The sequence below is a fragment of the Tupaia chinensis genome, unplaced genomic scaffold (genome assembly GCF_000334495.1).
Source record: "Tupaia chinensis unplaced genomic scaffold, TupChi_1.0 Scaffold144150_1, whole genome shotgun sequence".
NCBI classification, from domain to species: domain Eukaryota; kingdom Metazoa; phylum Chordata; class Mammalia; order Scandentia; family Tupaiidae; genus Tupaia; species Tupaia belangeri.
Genome location: NW_006204006.1, coordinates 1650548 through 1665010, shown reverse-complemented (window position 1 = coordinate 1665010; position 14463 = coordinate 1650548). Strand labels below are relative to the sequence as shown.

The window sequence follows — 14463 nt, the reverse complement described above, 5'->3', positions numbered from 1 at the left end:
TGAAACACAAATGAATTTCATGCTACACCTGTGTTTTATCCCCAAGCTCTCATTATGTGAGTAAAAATATTCCAAAATTGGGAACCAGCAGTTAGCATAATGGCTATGTCACTGGACTCCCAAGTAGTCAACCACGGTTCGCGTCCTGGACCCGGTGTCTTAAAACTCACGCCGGGCGCGTGTGCGTGTGTGCCCAAGATCCCAACAGGAGAATGGAGGAGAAGGGATTGCTGCGTGACCATTCCCCCTGGGGGGTGAGTTCTTGCTTTCTGTCTCTCTGTCTCTCTTGGTCTGTCTGGTGAGCGCACGTGCCCTATAGCGAAAACCTCTCCAAAAAAAAAAAAAAGAAAAATATTCCAAAATCCAAAAAAATTCCAAAATTCGAACCACTTCCGGCCCCAAGCATTTCCAATAAGGGACACTTGGCCTGTGCTTTTCAATAAACCGTTAGTGGTACTGTCCTCACTGTGACTCCTCTGGGCTCTGTTGTCCCTGGGATGCCTGAGTCCAACAGAACCTCCAACTGCATTTCCAAGGAACCAAAATTTTCACAGCCTTTGGTGTCATTGTCCTGTTTTTCTTATTTAAGTTCTCAATCTCATTCACCCCAAGTGTTTCCTGTGTAGGACGAAAGCCCAACACTCACCTTGTGCTTCACCCACCCTTTGTGCAGGGGAAGAATTGAGAAGGGGCCCTCTCTATAGCACGGGGGCCACTGGCAGCCCCTCAGTATAAACAAATTCTGGCAGAAATCTGGCCACAGCTACCCTGAAGCTTGAAAACAAAAGGATGGGCAAGTCGACATTTGTTCAATACACGCCAATTGAGCTTAGGTAACTCAGCCATTATTCTACGCATCATGGCTACAGCTGTGCACACAGCGGAGAATAAAAGAGGACAGTGGGCACTAGAGAGGCTGATTCGCTAACAAGGAGGCAGAATATCCCAGAAATGCTGACAACACGCACACTTGCAGTGGCTCCAACCCCCACACAGCATGGTGGAAAGAGCAGACAAAACGGTTTCAGACTCACACATTCAAGCTTAACCTGAATGTCAGCTCCTCGTGGCCCCTCCTGGGCCTCGGTGTTCCCATCAACAAAACTGCAACTCGGGAACCAGCAGTTAGCGTAATGGCTATGTCGCTGGACTCCCACGTAGTCGACCGCGGTTCGTGTCCCGGACCCGGTGGCTTAAAACTCACGCCGAGCGCGTGTGCGTGCGTGCCCAAGATCCCGAGAGGAGAATGGAGGAGAAGGGATTGCGGCGTGACCATCCCCCCTGGGGGGTGATTTCTCGCTTTCTGTCTCTATGTCTCTCTCTGTCTGTCTGGCGAACGCACGCGCCCTACAGTGAAAATCTCTCTCAAAAAAAAAAAAAAAACTGCAACTTTTCCTTCTGGAATATTCTGGACTTGGAAACCCCAGATACCCTAAAATTTTTAGGAAAGCCATGTGTGGTGAGTGGGCTGTGGGAGCATATAACACTCACTACCAAAAGAGTATCCCTCACTAAGCACATCAGCAGGGCTGGCTCTGACAACGGGAATGCAGAGACCAACGGAGGGAGTCCCCAGGTTCACTGCTGAGAGAGCAAGCAGTGCTCTGTGGCCCCTATAGGCCAGCCTATTAAGAGTAGGTGCTGCTGAGACCAGCAGTTAGCGTAATAGCTATGTTGCTAGACTCCCATGTAGCGACCGCAGTTCGAGTCCCAGACCCATTGGCTTAAACTAACGCTGGGAGCAAGTGCGTGCGTGCCCAAGATCCCAAGAGGAGAATGGAGAAGGCATTGTGGTGTGGCCATCCTCCCTGGGGAGTGATTTCTCACTTTCTGTCTCTCTGTCTCTCTCTGTCTTTCTGGCAAGCGAGCACACCCTGTAGCAAAAACCTCTAAAAAAAAAAAAAAAAAAGAGAGAGGAGGGGCTTTCACCTAAGAACCTCTAAAAAAAAAAAAAAAAGGAGAGAGTAGGTGCTGTCACTGACAGCCAGGTGCTAGGTAGACAAGCTTCCCATCCAGAGTCAGGTTCACTATTTGTCTAATGCCCGAGATGGGCATCCCATGAAGGGGACAGCCATACCTGCCAGAACTTAAAGATGGGAAAACATGGTAAATATGCCTATTATCCATTTTCCCCAAAGGGGTGAACATTCTGCAAAGTAGAAAAACAAGATCATTCCTCACTTGCTCGACAAATAGGTGATTCTGGTCCCTACTAGCCCCGTGAGAAGTCGAGCTCACTCCTGCTGCACGAAGGCAGGCTCTGTGCCGGCAGAGACCCCCTTCACCACTTCATAGTCATTTCTTTCCATTTATCTTCAGTCCAGCAACAGCGAGTGCCCTGGCCCTTCAGAAGTCTGTCCTACATGCAGAACTGTGGGAACAGGTTGTTGCGTTTTCAGCAACAGATAATGCTGGTGCAGGTGCTGTCAGCCAGGCAGCAGCCAAGAGAGAGCTGATGGTGGAGCCCCCACCCTCGTCTTCAGCGAAGCCCTGCAGAGCCAAGGGGTCTGTACAAAATGCTTAGAGAATCTCATGCCGGCCAAATCATCCCAGATGCCATAGCATTTCCTGCCCATTCAGAATTCCCCAAGCCTGGAGCAGACCTCACTGTGGCCCTTGACAGGGCACCTCTCTGACTGCAGGTCGCCTCCACCCCAGTCACCCAGAAACTGTGCCCAAGCCCAGGACTCCACCAAGAGAGGAGGTGACAGCCACTGAATCTGGCCTCTCCAAGCATGACCAGCTCCTTCGGAGATAGGAAGAGTTTTCTGGAACAGAAACAGGCTCAACTCAGAAGGCAACCTCGTCCCAGCATGGTGGCAAGGGGCAATAGCCCAACTGCACAATGCCCAGCATGAAGCACTCAGAGAACCACCAGCTCTGGCCACTTCACTCATTTTCCTGAGTTTGTCTAGGGGCATTCTCCAAGATTTTAATACTCCACTCCACTCTGAGGTAGGAGGCAAGGAAATACAGAGACTCTCTTCCTCTGTCTCGATGTGTGAGAAGGAACACCTGGCCCTGTGTACCCAGTGAGGGAGGGTGCAGTCCCTTCGGAAGGCCACACTCTATGGAAGAACAGCCAGATGCAGGAGGAGCTGGCTGGCTCTGGGACAGTAAGTAGGAGGAAGAGCTTGCTGGTTGAGGCCCCCTTCTGAGCTCATTCTCTTTGGTGGCCGTCCTTCCGGTCCAGAGCTGGGAACACAGAACAGGGGCTCCCGGTTTGTTAAGATTCCTGCAGCCTTTGGGACTAGCAGTTAGCATAATGGCTATGTCACTGAACCCCCATGTAGCTGACCGCAGTTCGAGTCCCAGACCTGGTGGCTTAAACTCATGCCAGGCTCGTGTGCATGCATGCCCAAGATCCTGAGAGGAGAATGGAGGAGAAGAGATTGTGGCGTGGCCATCCCCCCTGGCGGGTGATTTCTCGCTTTCTGTCTCTCTGTCTCTCTCTTTCTGGCAAGCACATGCACACTATAGCAAAAACCTCTCCCCCCCCAAAAAAAAAAATTCCTGCAGCCCTGGGTATTCCTTGGAAATCAGGAGCTGGAACAAAGGGCAGCCACAAGCACCTGGGCAGAATGGTCTCTAGTAGCAGGGCTAGAGATGTGGTGTCAGGATCCCAGGGCTTGGAAGGCCACGAGTCTGCCGAGAGGCAGAGAGTTGGTGCCAAAAGGCCAGGTGGGCAGCCTGAGAGGACATGGTTTGTGGAGCAGTGGCCCATGAAGAGCACATGGGGGCTAGCCTGCAGGTCTGCTCTTGAGGCAGGTGCAATTATCAGAGGGCAGCCACCGGGTTTCCTGGGCAGGGCAGGATGGGGCGCTGCCATGGAGACAGTGAAACCAGGATGTGCACATGGAGCAGCACAGAGGGAAGCAACACCCCCTGAGGCCCGGGCCGGATGGAGATGAAGCATATGTGACCACATAGAGCCCACGTGCCCCACCAGGAAGACCCCAGTGCACACACCAGGGTCGCTGCGCCTCAGGGGTACAAGGCTGTCTCTTTCAGTGCCATGAGTCACAAGTGAGCACAGGTCAGCCTGAGCACCACTCGATGTCACCTGAACCTGTACCTGCCATGGGGTGGGGGCTCTAAATACTTACATAGGAACGAACACCTGTCTCCTATAGTCCCCAGTTGCAGACCTCACTTCAACCCACATCACATGAAGCAAGGTCTCATATGATCAGATATGATACATATCTAGATAGTATGATATATATAACATATGACATGACATGTGTGATATGACATGACATATGATGTGATGTGACATGACATGTGATGTGATGTGACATGACTTGGTATGGTCTATGCTGATGAGATATAGTATAAGGACCGGACTGTGGTGTGGTGGTTAAGGCAGCTAGATACCACATAGCCGGCTGCGCAGTTCAGGTCCTGGAACCAGCAGCTGGAGAAACATGCCAGATGCATGTGCGTGCAGGTCCAAAACCTAAAAAGGAGAATAGACAAGGGATTGTAGTGTGGCCATGCTTTCTGGTGGGCACTTTCTCACTTTCTTCTTCCTTTTTTTTTTTTTTAAAGAATTCTTATTAGGTTATTCTTCTGGAATACTCTATAGGTTCACATATTTGTTATATGGGGATATATTTTGATTTCATTTACTCTCTCTCTCTCTCTTTCTCTCTCTGTCTCCCTCTGGCAAGTGCACATGCACCCTGGCAAAAAGTTCTTTTTAAAAGATACATTATGGGACTAGCAGGAAGCATGGTGATTAAGACACTGGATTCCCACATGGCTGCACGTGGTTCAAGTCTTAGACCTGGCAGCTTGAAAATTGAGCCAGGTACAAGTGCATGTGTGCCTAAAATCCCAAGAAGAGAATGGAGGGGAAGCGATTGCAGTGTGGCCATCCCTCTGGGGAATGATTTCTCACTTTCCCTGTCTCTGTCTTTCTCTCTCTGGTGAGCACACACACCCTATGGCAAAAAATCTTTAAAAGAAAAAAAAAAGAAAGAAAAGAAAAAAAATACATTATAGGGCCAACAGGTCATTATAGGGCCAATAGGTGGCACAGAGGTTAAGGTACCTGGATCCCATATGGCTGACTCTGTGGTTAAAGTCCCAGACCTGGAAGCCTGGGAATCACGCCAGGTGCATGTGTATGCATGCCCAAAATCCCAAGAGGAGGTCAAGAAGAAGGGATTGCAGGATGGCCATTCCCCCTGAGAGTGATTTCTCACTTTTTCTCTCTCTCTCTGGTTAGCGCACACACCCTACAGCAAAATTTTTTAAAAAATAAGATACAAATAGGATGATAATAATGTAATGTAATATATAATAACACTTAACGTGATATAACATGATGTGAAATTTGCCATGATACAATATGATACTCACAATGCAATGTGATGTAATACATGAGATCTGAAATATGGTATAATATATGGCACGGTGTGTAACAACACATTAGATGACATGTGATATGGCACATAATACATATGATATGGTATCTAATATGACACATGATATTTGATATGTGACATCACATGCTATAGCTGATGTAACATGATATACACATGATTGATGTGTTGGGATGCTTTGAGTATGCCCTCAAGCATGATGTGATGTGACTTGACATGTGACAGAATGTGACGTCCTTTCAGAGAACAGCACACCTTTCCCACCTGCACCCTTTGTTCCCGGTGTCTGCCCAATCTCTCTCTCTCTCTTTTGTTTGTTTGTTTGTTTGTTTGTTTGTTTTGCCATAAGGCTCATGTGTTCACCAGAGATAAAGAGAGAAAGTGAGAAATCACCTCCATCAGGGGGGTCATGCCATAATCCTTTCTCTTCCAGTTTCCTCTTGGGATTTTGGGCAAACATGTACCAAGTGTAACTTTCCAGCCACCAAGTCTGGGACTCTAACCACACAGCCAGCCGTGAGAGATTCAGCACCTTAACCTCCATGCCACCCGCTAGCCCCAGTCTCTTTCTAGGCAGTGGCCCTGATATTTGGCTGGTACTGAGATTCTCAGGGGGCTTTTCCACTCAGTTCTACACCCAGACCAGCCACCTCAGGCTCAGGGTGCAGCAAGCACATCCCACCTCGACACTGTGCTGGATGGTACAGGCTGTCAGAGGCACTGGCTCCCTCTTGGGGCTCTCCCCGACACTCAGGTCTCAGGGGCATCATCCAGGGGAGCCCAGGATGCAAGAACACAGGGAGTGTCCTGCCACTTTCTCTAGGGGATGTTCCTTCTGCAGGCAGCTACTCCATCATTCCTTCCTCACAGTTCTCCTGAAGAACCTTCACGCCAAGCCCCATTAGCTCCTGTGGTTGGAGGGGCCATCCCCTCCAGGCTATGAGGTGTCTACATTAGAACTAGCTCCATCTGCACACACACATACACTTCCGTTAAAATGGAATTCAGCTGGATGTGGCTGCCCTCTCAGAACACCTTGTCCAACAAGCTATGGAGGGTGCTTTTCTGCATGACTTGGGCATGGCCGACAATGCACGGATCTCCGTGGACTTGAAACATCACAAATAACATGTAAAGGAGTAGTCAAGGCATCATGTCTCAGCGCAGGGGATTCCTGAAGCAGCATCCGTTCTCTGGCGGCCTCGGACAGACCCCAGGATGCGGTACAGAAGGTGCTGGGCTCCCAGATCACCAGGGCGAGGACCCTTGTCATCCCACAGGCACTTACGTGATGGTGTCGATCATGTCAAGCCCCATCTCCACGCAGCAGTGGGCGTGGTCAGTCTTGGGCTGGGTGAGACCTGACACGCAGTAGTAACAATCCCCCAGGATCTTGATGCGACGACAGTGGTTCTCCTTCAGGGAGGGCAAAGCACAGGGTAAATAAGTGATGGTGTCACAGACAGTGCCAGTGACCTAAGCAAGAGGAATGGCCATACCTCTGCCTAGGTCACACGCTCATGTAGTCACCACAGCCTCTCGAGAATGCAGTAGCTTCTCACAGCTAAGACCGGGCTCACACTAAGCTCCCCTCACTGTCCCAAGACACTGTCTCGTGGCCTCTTTCCACATGGGTGTCCACCCCCAACCACTTCACTTGGCCACCCATCTATCCTCCAGGATCCACCTCTGTGAGAACTCTGCACATTTCCCTGGATTTGTATGATACCTCCCATGAGGTCATCCCAGATAGCCCCTCTGGAATGCGCTAGAACCCCAGCTGCAGCTTCTCCCCATGAAGGTCAGGCCACACCAACCTGGGTGACCCTGGAGCCTCTGGCCTCCCCACCCATGTGGCACACTCTGGAAGGCACCAACCATGGCTGGGTGTCCACTTGCTCATCTACACAACAGCATGATAAGGGCTATGTGGAAGATCGGCGCAAGTGTGGCTCAATCATGTCAGCTGGGATCATTTATCGCGACTGTCACATTTAGTGCAAGGAAAGCGTTAAAACAACATTTCTAAACATTCCCATTTCAGGATGCCTCTACATCCAGAAATACAAAAATCTCACAAAATTCTGAGTCCCTTGACCAAAGCTACTGACACTTACCAACAAGAAGCTACAACTGCACATGCATTTGAAGATGATAGTAGATCCACTGCATGTTACCATCATTCACAGTTTATGAAAAATTACGCTGTTTCCCCAAATGAGACACACGAGTGCGGAGCACAACACTGCTGTGTGTTCCTGCGCATCTGGTGCTTGTCTCGGAGCAGACAGTGGCCTCGCTGACCACGTCCACATTCAGTCATTCAGGTGCACTGTTTCCATGGCTATCTACAAAGGAAACAGCTTCACATGGGTGAGGAAGGACCTCACAGGCCCCTGAAGATGTCCCATAAAGCCAAGAGCTCCCAGGAGCCTACTTTGAGAAAAGGCACCTAAGGCTCGTGTTTAATTTTATCCTACAGTTGCACATAAATGAGCTGGCTCTGCAGGTATCTTTGAGTGCTGCGAGTGTATCAGGGTAGGAATTCTCAGGTGTCACTATCCTCATGCTCACAAGTGCCCCACATCCCTGCAGGACTCCTTCCAGAGGCCATGTTGGGGGCAGGAGAGGAACCAGAGCTGGTGCAGAGTGAGTGGGGAGGGGCTGCTACTGACCCACAGGAAGCCCCCACCCCTGTCCCTGGGCCAGGCAGGGCTGGCATGGCAGCTAAGTGGTCAGGGGTGTCTCCGGGCCTGTCCATGGAGTTGTCTTCCCAATCTGAACAGAATGCTGACCCCTGCTGCTTCCTGAAGCTGCCCTTGAGAGATGACCTGGCCACTGCTGGGCATCTAAGCAATAGACCCTGTCGGCCATTTAGATGGCCCCCTACCAGCTCCTGGCACCCTGGGCCGCTCTCAGCACACTAAGACATAGACACACAGATGGGAAGGAGGCAAGCAGAGGCTTAGGCAGCAAGAGGAACACTGAGACCAGACTTGGAAAGCGTTCTCAATGGCTGAGTATGCTGTATCCTGCAGCCTCCTCCCATTGACAGAACACTGGTCAAGGAGGCTGGTGGGCATCCATTCGTGGCTTGGTGGGGGGGTGGTCCTCTGGACCCTTCAACCTCTACATGACCACAGACACCACCTAACCCTTAGAATGCTGGCCTTCTAGTCTACAGAAGAAGGTTTTCCTATGGGCCCCAATAGGTTGGGCTGGTGGCGACACAGCCTGTCACAGGGGTTGGGAACCTGATGGCAGGTCTTCATGGCAGCTGCTCAGTTCTGCAGCAGCCCTTTGCCCTATGTCCATAGGCCAGGATCCACCTGCTCAGAGCCTGATATGGGGCCCATAGTAATCTGGGTGAGGCTCTCTGCGCAGTGGTCTATGCAGTGGTTCTTGTCAGCACAGCATCTCAGAGCCTGGTTCTAGTGCTCAAGAGACCTGCATGACTCTTCACAGCCAGCGCAGATGTCCATGCACTGGGATCCCAGTGTCCTGTGTGGAAATCTGAGGAAGGCCCTGGCCAGCCTTCTCAAGCCCCACCCACCTGAGTCCCCAGACCCACAAACAGTTCTAGACTCTCTCTCCTGGTACTTCTATGTCTGTCCCCACCTGCAATATCATCATTATCCTGCAGGGGGCATCCCACAGTTTCCCAAACCAGGAACCAGGCAAGAATACAAGGCCAGGGAGGAGCAGCTGCCACTTCCACACTCAGCCTCCCCCAACCCAGGCCCTAGGCCCCTCCCATCCCTTCCTAGGGCTCAGAGACCTCCATGGAGAACTTAGGACTTGGAATAACTCTCCTTGGTGGTCCCATGGGTGGGGGCTCCTCTGAGGACCCCATGGAAACTGTGAGACCTGTTAGCTGCTGGGTCTCTTCCCATACATAATCTGCGAGGGTCTCCTACTCCTGATTCTGGGACCTGTACTTTCAATTGTAAGGTCCATGTGTGTGTCTGAGTCTTTGAGTGCCCCTGTCTCTGTGGGGTGTCACTAGGTGCAGGGCACATGGATGGCTATGAGATTCCTGCCCCTGGGCTTCAAGGGTGACCCCAGCCATTTCTGCAGGCCCCAGGAGTATAGCACCCCCCTAGTCATCTCTGTGTGTCTAAAACAAGCCTGTCCCTGGGTCAGGTGGGTGCTCAGGACAAGGCTGGGAAATGGACAAGTGAGTGAGTGAACCACTGGTCAGACTCAAAGGGAACCATGCTTAGTGTAAAGGTGGAGGGGGTCCTGGCAGTAGAACTGCTCCAACAGCCCACCTGTGACCCCCCACTGTCCTATTTGACACTTAAGTCTGCCTGGCTGCCATAGAACAGCAACATCACTGAGGCTGGCTGCAGTGGAATTGCGGCTCACAGTCCCTCCAGGAGTTACACCGACAAGGGCAAACATGCTCGACACAGTGATGCAGGCCATAGCGACATCACAGAAACTCAGGTGTGATCACTACTGTGGGGCCCAGCCATGACTGGGCGTGGGGAGAACCCACCCTGGAATGAGGATCACGGGCCCGCCATCTAGCATAGAACATCTGACAACACAGCCACAGGACAGGGCCTCACAGGCAGGTGAGGGCCACATGTGTTCTGGAGAAACTATCCAGAACGACGGTCTATAATAGGAATCCCCACCTGGAACTGGCCAACACCTACATACGGCAGTGCATAATCCCAGCTCCTCCAGTGTCACACAGGGATCTTTGGAAACTCTCCAGAAATATGAAGCCAAGGTCCTTTCCATGTCCCTTCTCAGCCCAGTCTCTACCATACTGGCCCTGGACACAGCCTCAAACAAATCTCAATATAATGCTTTGTTTTATTGTTAATCTCCAAGGCATGGCTTTTGGTAGCAAGCTGAGGAGATGAAAATGGTGTTTTTAAGTGGTTTTGGTGTGTTGGACTCTAGAATATTCTATGTAACTATGGAGAAACAGCATCTGGAGTTCACAGCAGAAAGTACCTGGTGAGTGTTTCTAAGGACTGAGTAGCTCTGTGTGCTGCCAAGAAGAAAGGAGAAGATAAAAAATGTTCTTAAAAAAAAGTTCATTAGAGCAGAAGAAATATAACTAAACCCACCATTGTGCAAACCCAAATGAAATTCAAAATCTCAGAATAGAGAGGGCTGAGGGGAAGTACCTGGCACTCGTCTCCCTTACAACAAAGGCATCAAGCAATAGTTACGACACATTTCAAGTAGCTCCACCAAGGAAAGATGTGAAGTTTTCTAAAACACAGAAACTCTAGAGGAATTGTATGTGAAGGGAACTGAAGTCCCTACCCAGCTGAGATTGGGAGGCTGAAATCAACAGACACTCCCCTTTGCTAGGAAAGTGTGAGTGAAAGATCCCTAACAGCCCCTGATCCCACTGTGGATTGTACTTCAGGCTACCTGGGGGTTCAGTTCTCTGTCATGGCCACAGGTCCAGTAAAGAGAAATCCTGAGATTCACACAGTACATAAATCCAGGGGAAAATCTTGTCCTGGTTAACCCTAACTCCCACCACTCAAGTAATAGGAACAAAGCAACTGCTAGAGTGGAAACTGTACTGAGGGTCAACACTCACAGGTCCTCACACCCCTGAGAACTCACCGAAATCCCACCTGGGAGACAGATCCCTGGAGTTCATATAATCAGGAAAATAATAAGACAAAGAATGAAAACGAATGAAGATATACTACAGGACTCATGGGAAACGATCAAGTGAGCAAATAATTGCATCATGAAATAAAACTAGAAATCAGCAACATGAAGAACACCGGAAATCACACAAACGCATGGAAACTAAATAATGTGCTCCTGAATTTAATAAGAAACCATGACAGAATTTAAAAGTTTCTGAAAACAAATATACATGAAAACACAACATACCAAACTGAATAGATACAGCAAAGTGATTATAGGAGTGAAGAGTATAGCAATAAGTGCCTTCATAAAAAAAAATATTTAAAAACTACAAATAAATAACCTAATCAACCTAATGCTCAATCTCCAGGAACTAAGGAAACCAGAACAAATCTAATCCCAAAATTAGTAGAAGTAAAGAAATAATGAAAATCAGAAACAAAATTAATTTGAAACAACAAAATGAATAAAAAGTTGGTTTCTGAAAAGATCAACAAAATTGACAAATATTAACTAGGTTAAGGAAAAAAGAAGGTTCAAATAAATAGAATCAGAAATGATCAAGGAAATGTTACAACAAACACTACAGAAATATAAAAATACATAGAGATTATTATAAACCACTATATGCCAACAACTTGGAAAATCTAGATAAAAGATATAATTTCTTGAACACATGAAATCTACCAAGACTGAACCAGAAGAAAATAAAAAAATTTGAAAAGACATATAACAACCAATGAGATTGAATTAATAATAAAATGTCTCCCCAAACAGAAAAGCCCAGGACCAGATGGCTTCACTGCCAAATTCTACAAAACCTATAAAGTAGAATTTAACACCAATTCTCCCCAAACTACTCCAAAAAACTAAAGTGGAAAGAATACTCCTGGTACCAGCAGATGGCACAGTGGTTATGTCACTGGATCCCATATGGCTTACTGTGGTTCAAGTCCTGGACCCACTGGCTTCAAAGTCATGCTAGGCTCATATGAGTGCATGTCCAAGATCCCAGGAGGAGAATGGAGGAGAAGGGACTGCAGCATGATCATGCCCCCTGGGAGGAGTGGGGGATTTCTCACTTGCACTTTCACAGTACCTGTCTCTCTAGCAAGCACATGCACCTTAAGGCAGGGGAAAAAAAAAAAAAAAAGAACCTCTAAAAATATTTTTAAAAGAATATTCCTAAACTTATTCTACAAGGCCAATATTACCCATATTTCCAAACCAAAGACACAACAACAGCAAAGGGGGGCCAGATGGTGGCACAGCAGTTAAATGCAACATCCTGTGAGGAGGACCCATCTGGGAAGTTGCTGGCTCAAGCCTGAAGATCTGAGTACACTGGGCTCTTGTGCTCAAGACTCAGGCTGGCCAAAGCTTAGTACAGATTGCAGCATCAAGACCCTGTTTAGAGTGACATCTCTCTCTCTCTCTCAATAAATAAATTTTAAAATATTTTTAAAAACCCCTAAAGATCAATATCCCTAATGAACATAGATGCCAAAAAATCCTCAACAAAATTCTTCACACTCACACAAACAGGATGTCAAAAAGATTATACACCCTGACCAAGTGGCTTTTATCCCAGGGATGCAAGTATGGTTCAATATATACAAATTCATAAATGTGATATCAACAAAATGAAGGACAAGAAAACATATGATCATGTCAATAGATGTGTGAAAAGGATTTGACAAAATTCAACATCACTTTCTGTTAAAAATGTTCAAGAAAGGAGATACAAAAGCAGTGTACCTCAACATAATAATAAGGGCCATATATGGCACATCCACAGCTAACATCACATTGAATAGGGAAAAGCATCTAAGCACCAGAAGTAAACAAAAATAACATGGTAATGACAAAACGAACAAGAATGTACACTTTCAACAGTCTTGCCTAGTACTAGAGTCCTAGCCAGAGCAATGAGGCAAGAGAAAAAATAAAGGGCATTGGAAATGGAAAGGAGAGGGGCCAGCAAGTGGCATGGTGATTAAAGGCACTGGATTCCCACATGGCCGACCACAGTTCCAGTCCTGGACCTGGCAATTTGCTTTCTCACTTTTCCTCTCTCTTTCTCTCTCTCTCTGTCCCTCTCTGGTCAAATTTTTAAAAATAAATAAATAAATAAAGATGAATAAAATAATTCTTAAAAAAAAATAAAGTGGAAAGGAGAAAGTCAAACTGTTCTTGTCCAAAAGATTCCACACAAAAATCTCTTAGAACTGATAAACAAATTCAATAAAGTTGTAGGACACAAAATCATATACAAAAAAAAGGGGGTAGCATTTTTATATACCAAATAGGAAATAACTGAAAAATAATTTTAAATGCATTACATTTACAATAGATATGAACAAAATAAAATACCTAGGAATAATCTTAACTAAGAAGGTGAAAGGTCTCTATATTGAAAACGTTAAACCATTGATAAAAGAAATAGAAAAAGAAAAATGGAACAGCATCCCACATTCATGTATTGAAAAATCAATGGTGTTAAAATGTCTATACTACTGAAAGCAATTGACATATTCAAGGCAATAACTATCAAAGTAACAAGACATTCTTCACAGAAGTAGAAAAAATAACCATGAAATTTGTATGAAATCATGTTAGACCCCAAATAGCCAAAGCAATCCTTAGCAAAAAAAAAAAAAAAATACAGCTGGAGGAGTCATAGTACCAATTTCAAAATGTATTTTAAAGTTATGGTAACAAAAACAATATGGCACTGATAAAACAAAAATAACAAAAAACAGATTCATAGACCAATGGAAAAGATCAGAGAACATAATATACAAAGACTATCATTGGGGAAAACAGTCTCTTCAATAAATGATGCAGGGAAAACTGGACAGTTATATGCAGAAGGAGGAAGCTAGATTCATATATCTCACCATACCCAAAAATCAATTCCAAATTGATCGAAGACTTAAACATAAACCCAAAACTATAAAGCTACTAAAAGAGGGCAATACTTCAGAAGACTGGTAGTGGGAGAGTTCATGAGTAAAACCCCAAAAGCACAGGCAACAAAAGCAAAATTAAACAAATATAAATATATCAAACTAAAAAGTTCCTATAAAGGAACAATCAACAGAGTGGATGGACAACCTACAGAATGAGAGAAAATATTTTATACTATCCATATGACAAAGGATTAATAACTAGAATATACAAGGAACTTAAACAATTCGATAGCAAAAAGAAAAGAACTAGTGATTCTCCAAGAAGACAAACAAATAAATGGCCAAAAACTGTCTTAAAGAAAAAAAGTTCAGCATCACTATTCATTAAGGAGATGCAAACCAAAACCACAATGAAACACCATCACATTCCAGTTAGAATGTCTATTTTATCAAAAAGACAAGAGCCGCGCGGGGCGCCCGGCGGAAGCCGCGCGGGGCGCGGGAGCTCATGCCCCCGGAGCGGCGGC

At 46.8% G+C, this 14463-nt stretch overlaps 1 protein-coding gene across 2 annotated transcripts in view; it reads right to left on the bottom strand.

Annotated features, from left to right (window-relative positions):
* Positions 1–14463, bottom strand: part of ADCY1 (adenylate cyclase 1) — a 153592-nt gene that overhangs the window by 66586 nt on the left and 72543 nt on the right. For both annotated transcript variants that reach the window (XM_014583186.2, XM_006166037.3), the window contains exon 5: positions 6679–6806. In XM_014583186.2, the coding sequence (XP_014438672.1) occupies positions 6679–6806 (128 nt within the window). The remainder of the gene's footprint in view (positions 1–6678; positions 6807–14463) is intronic.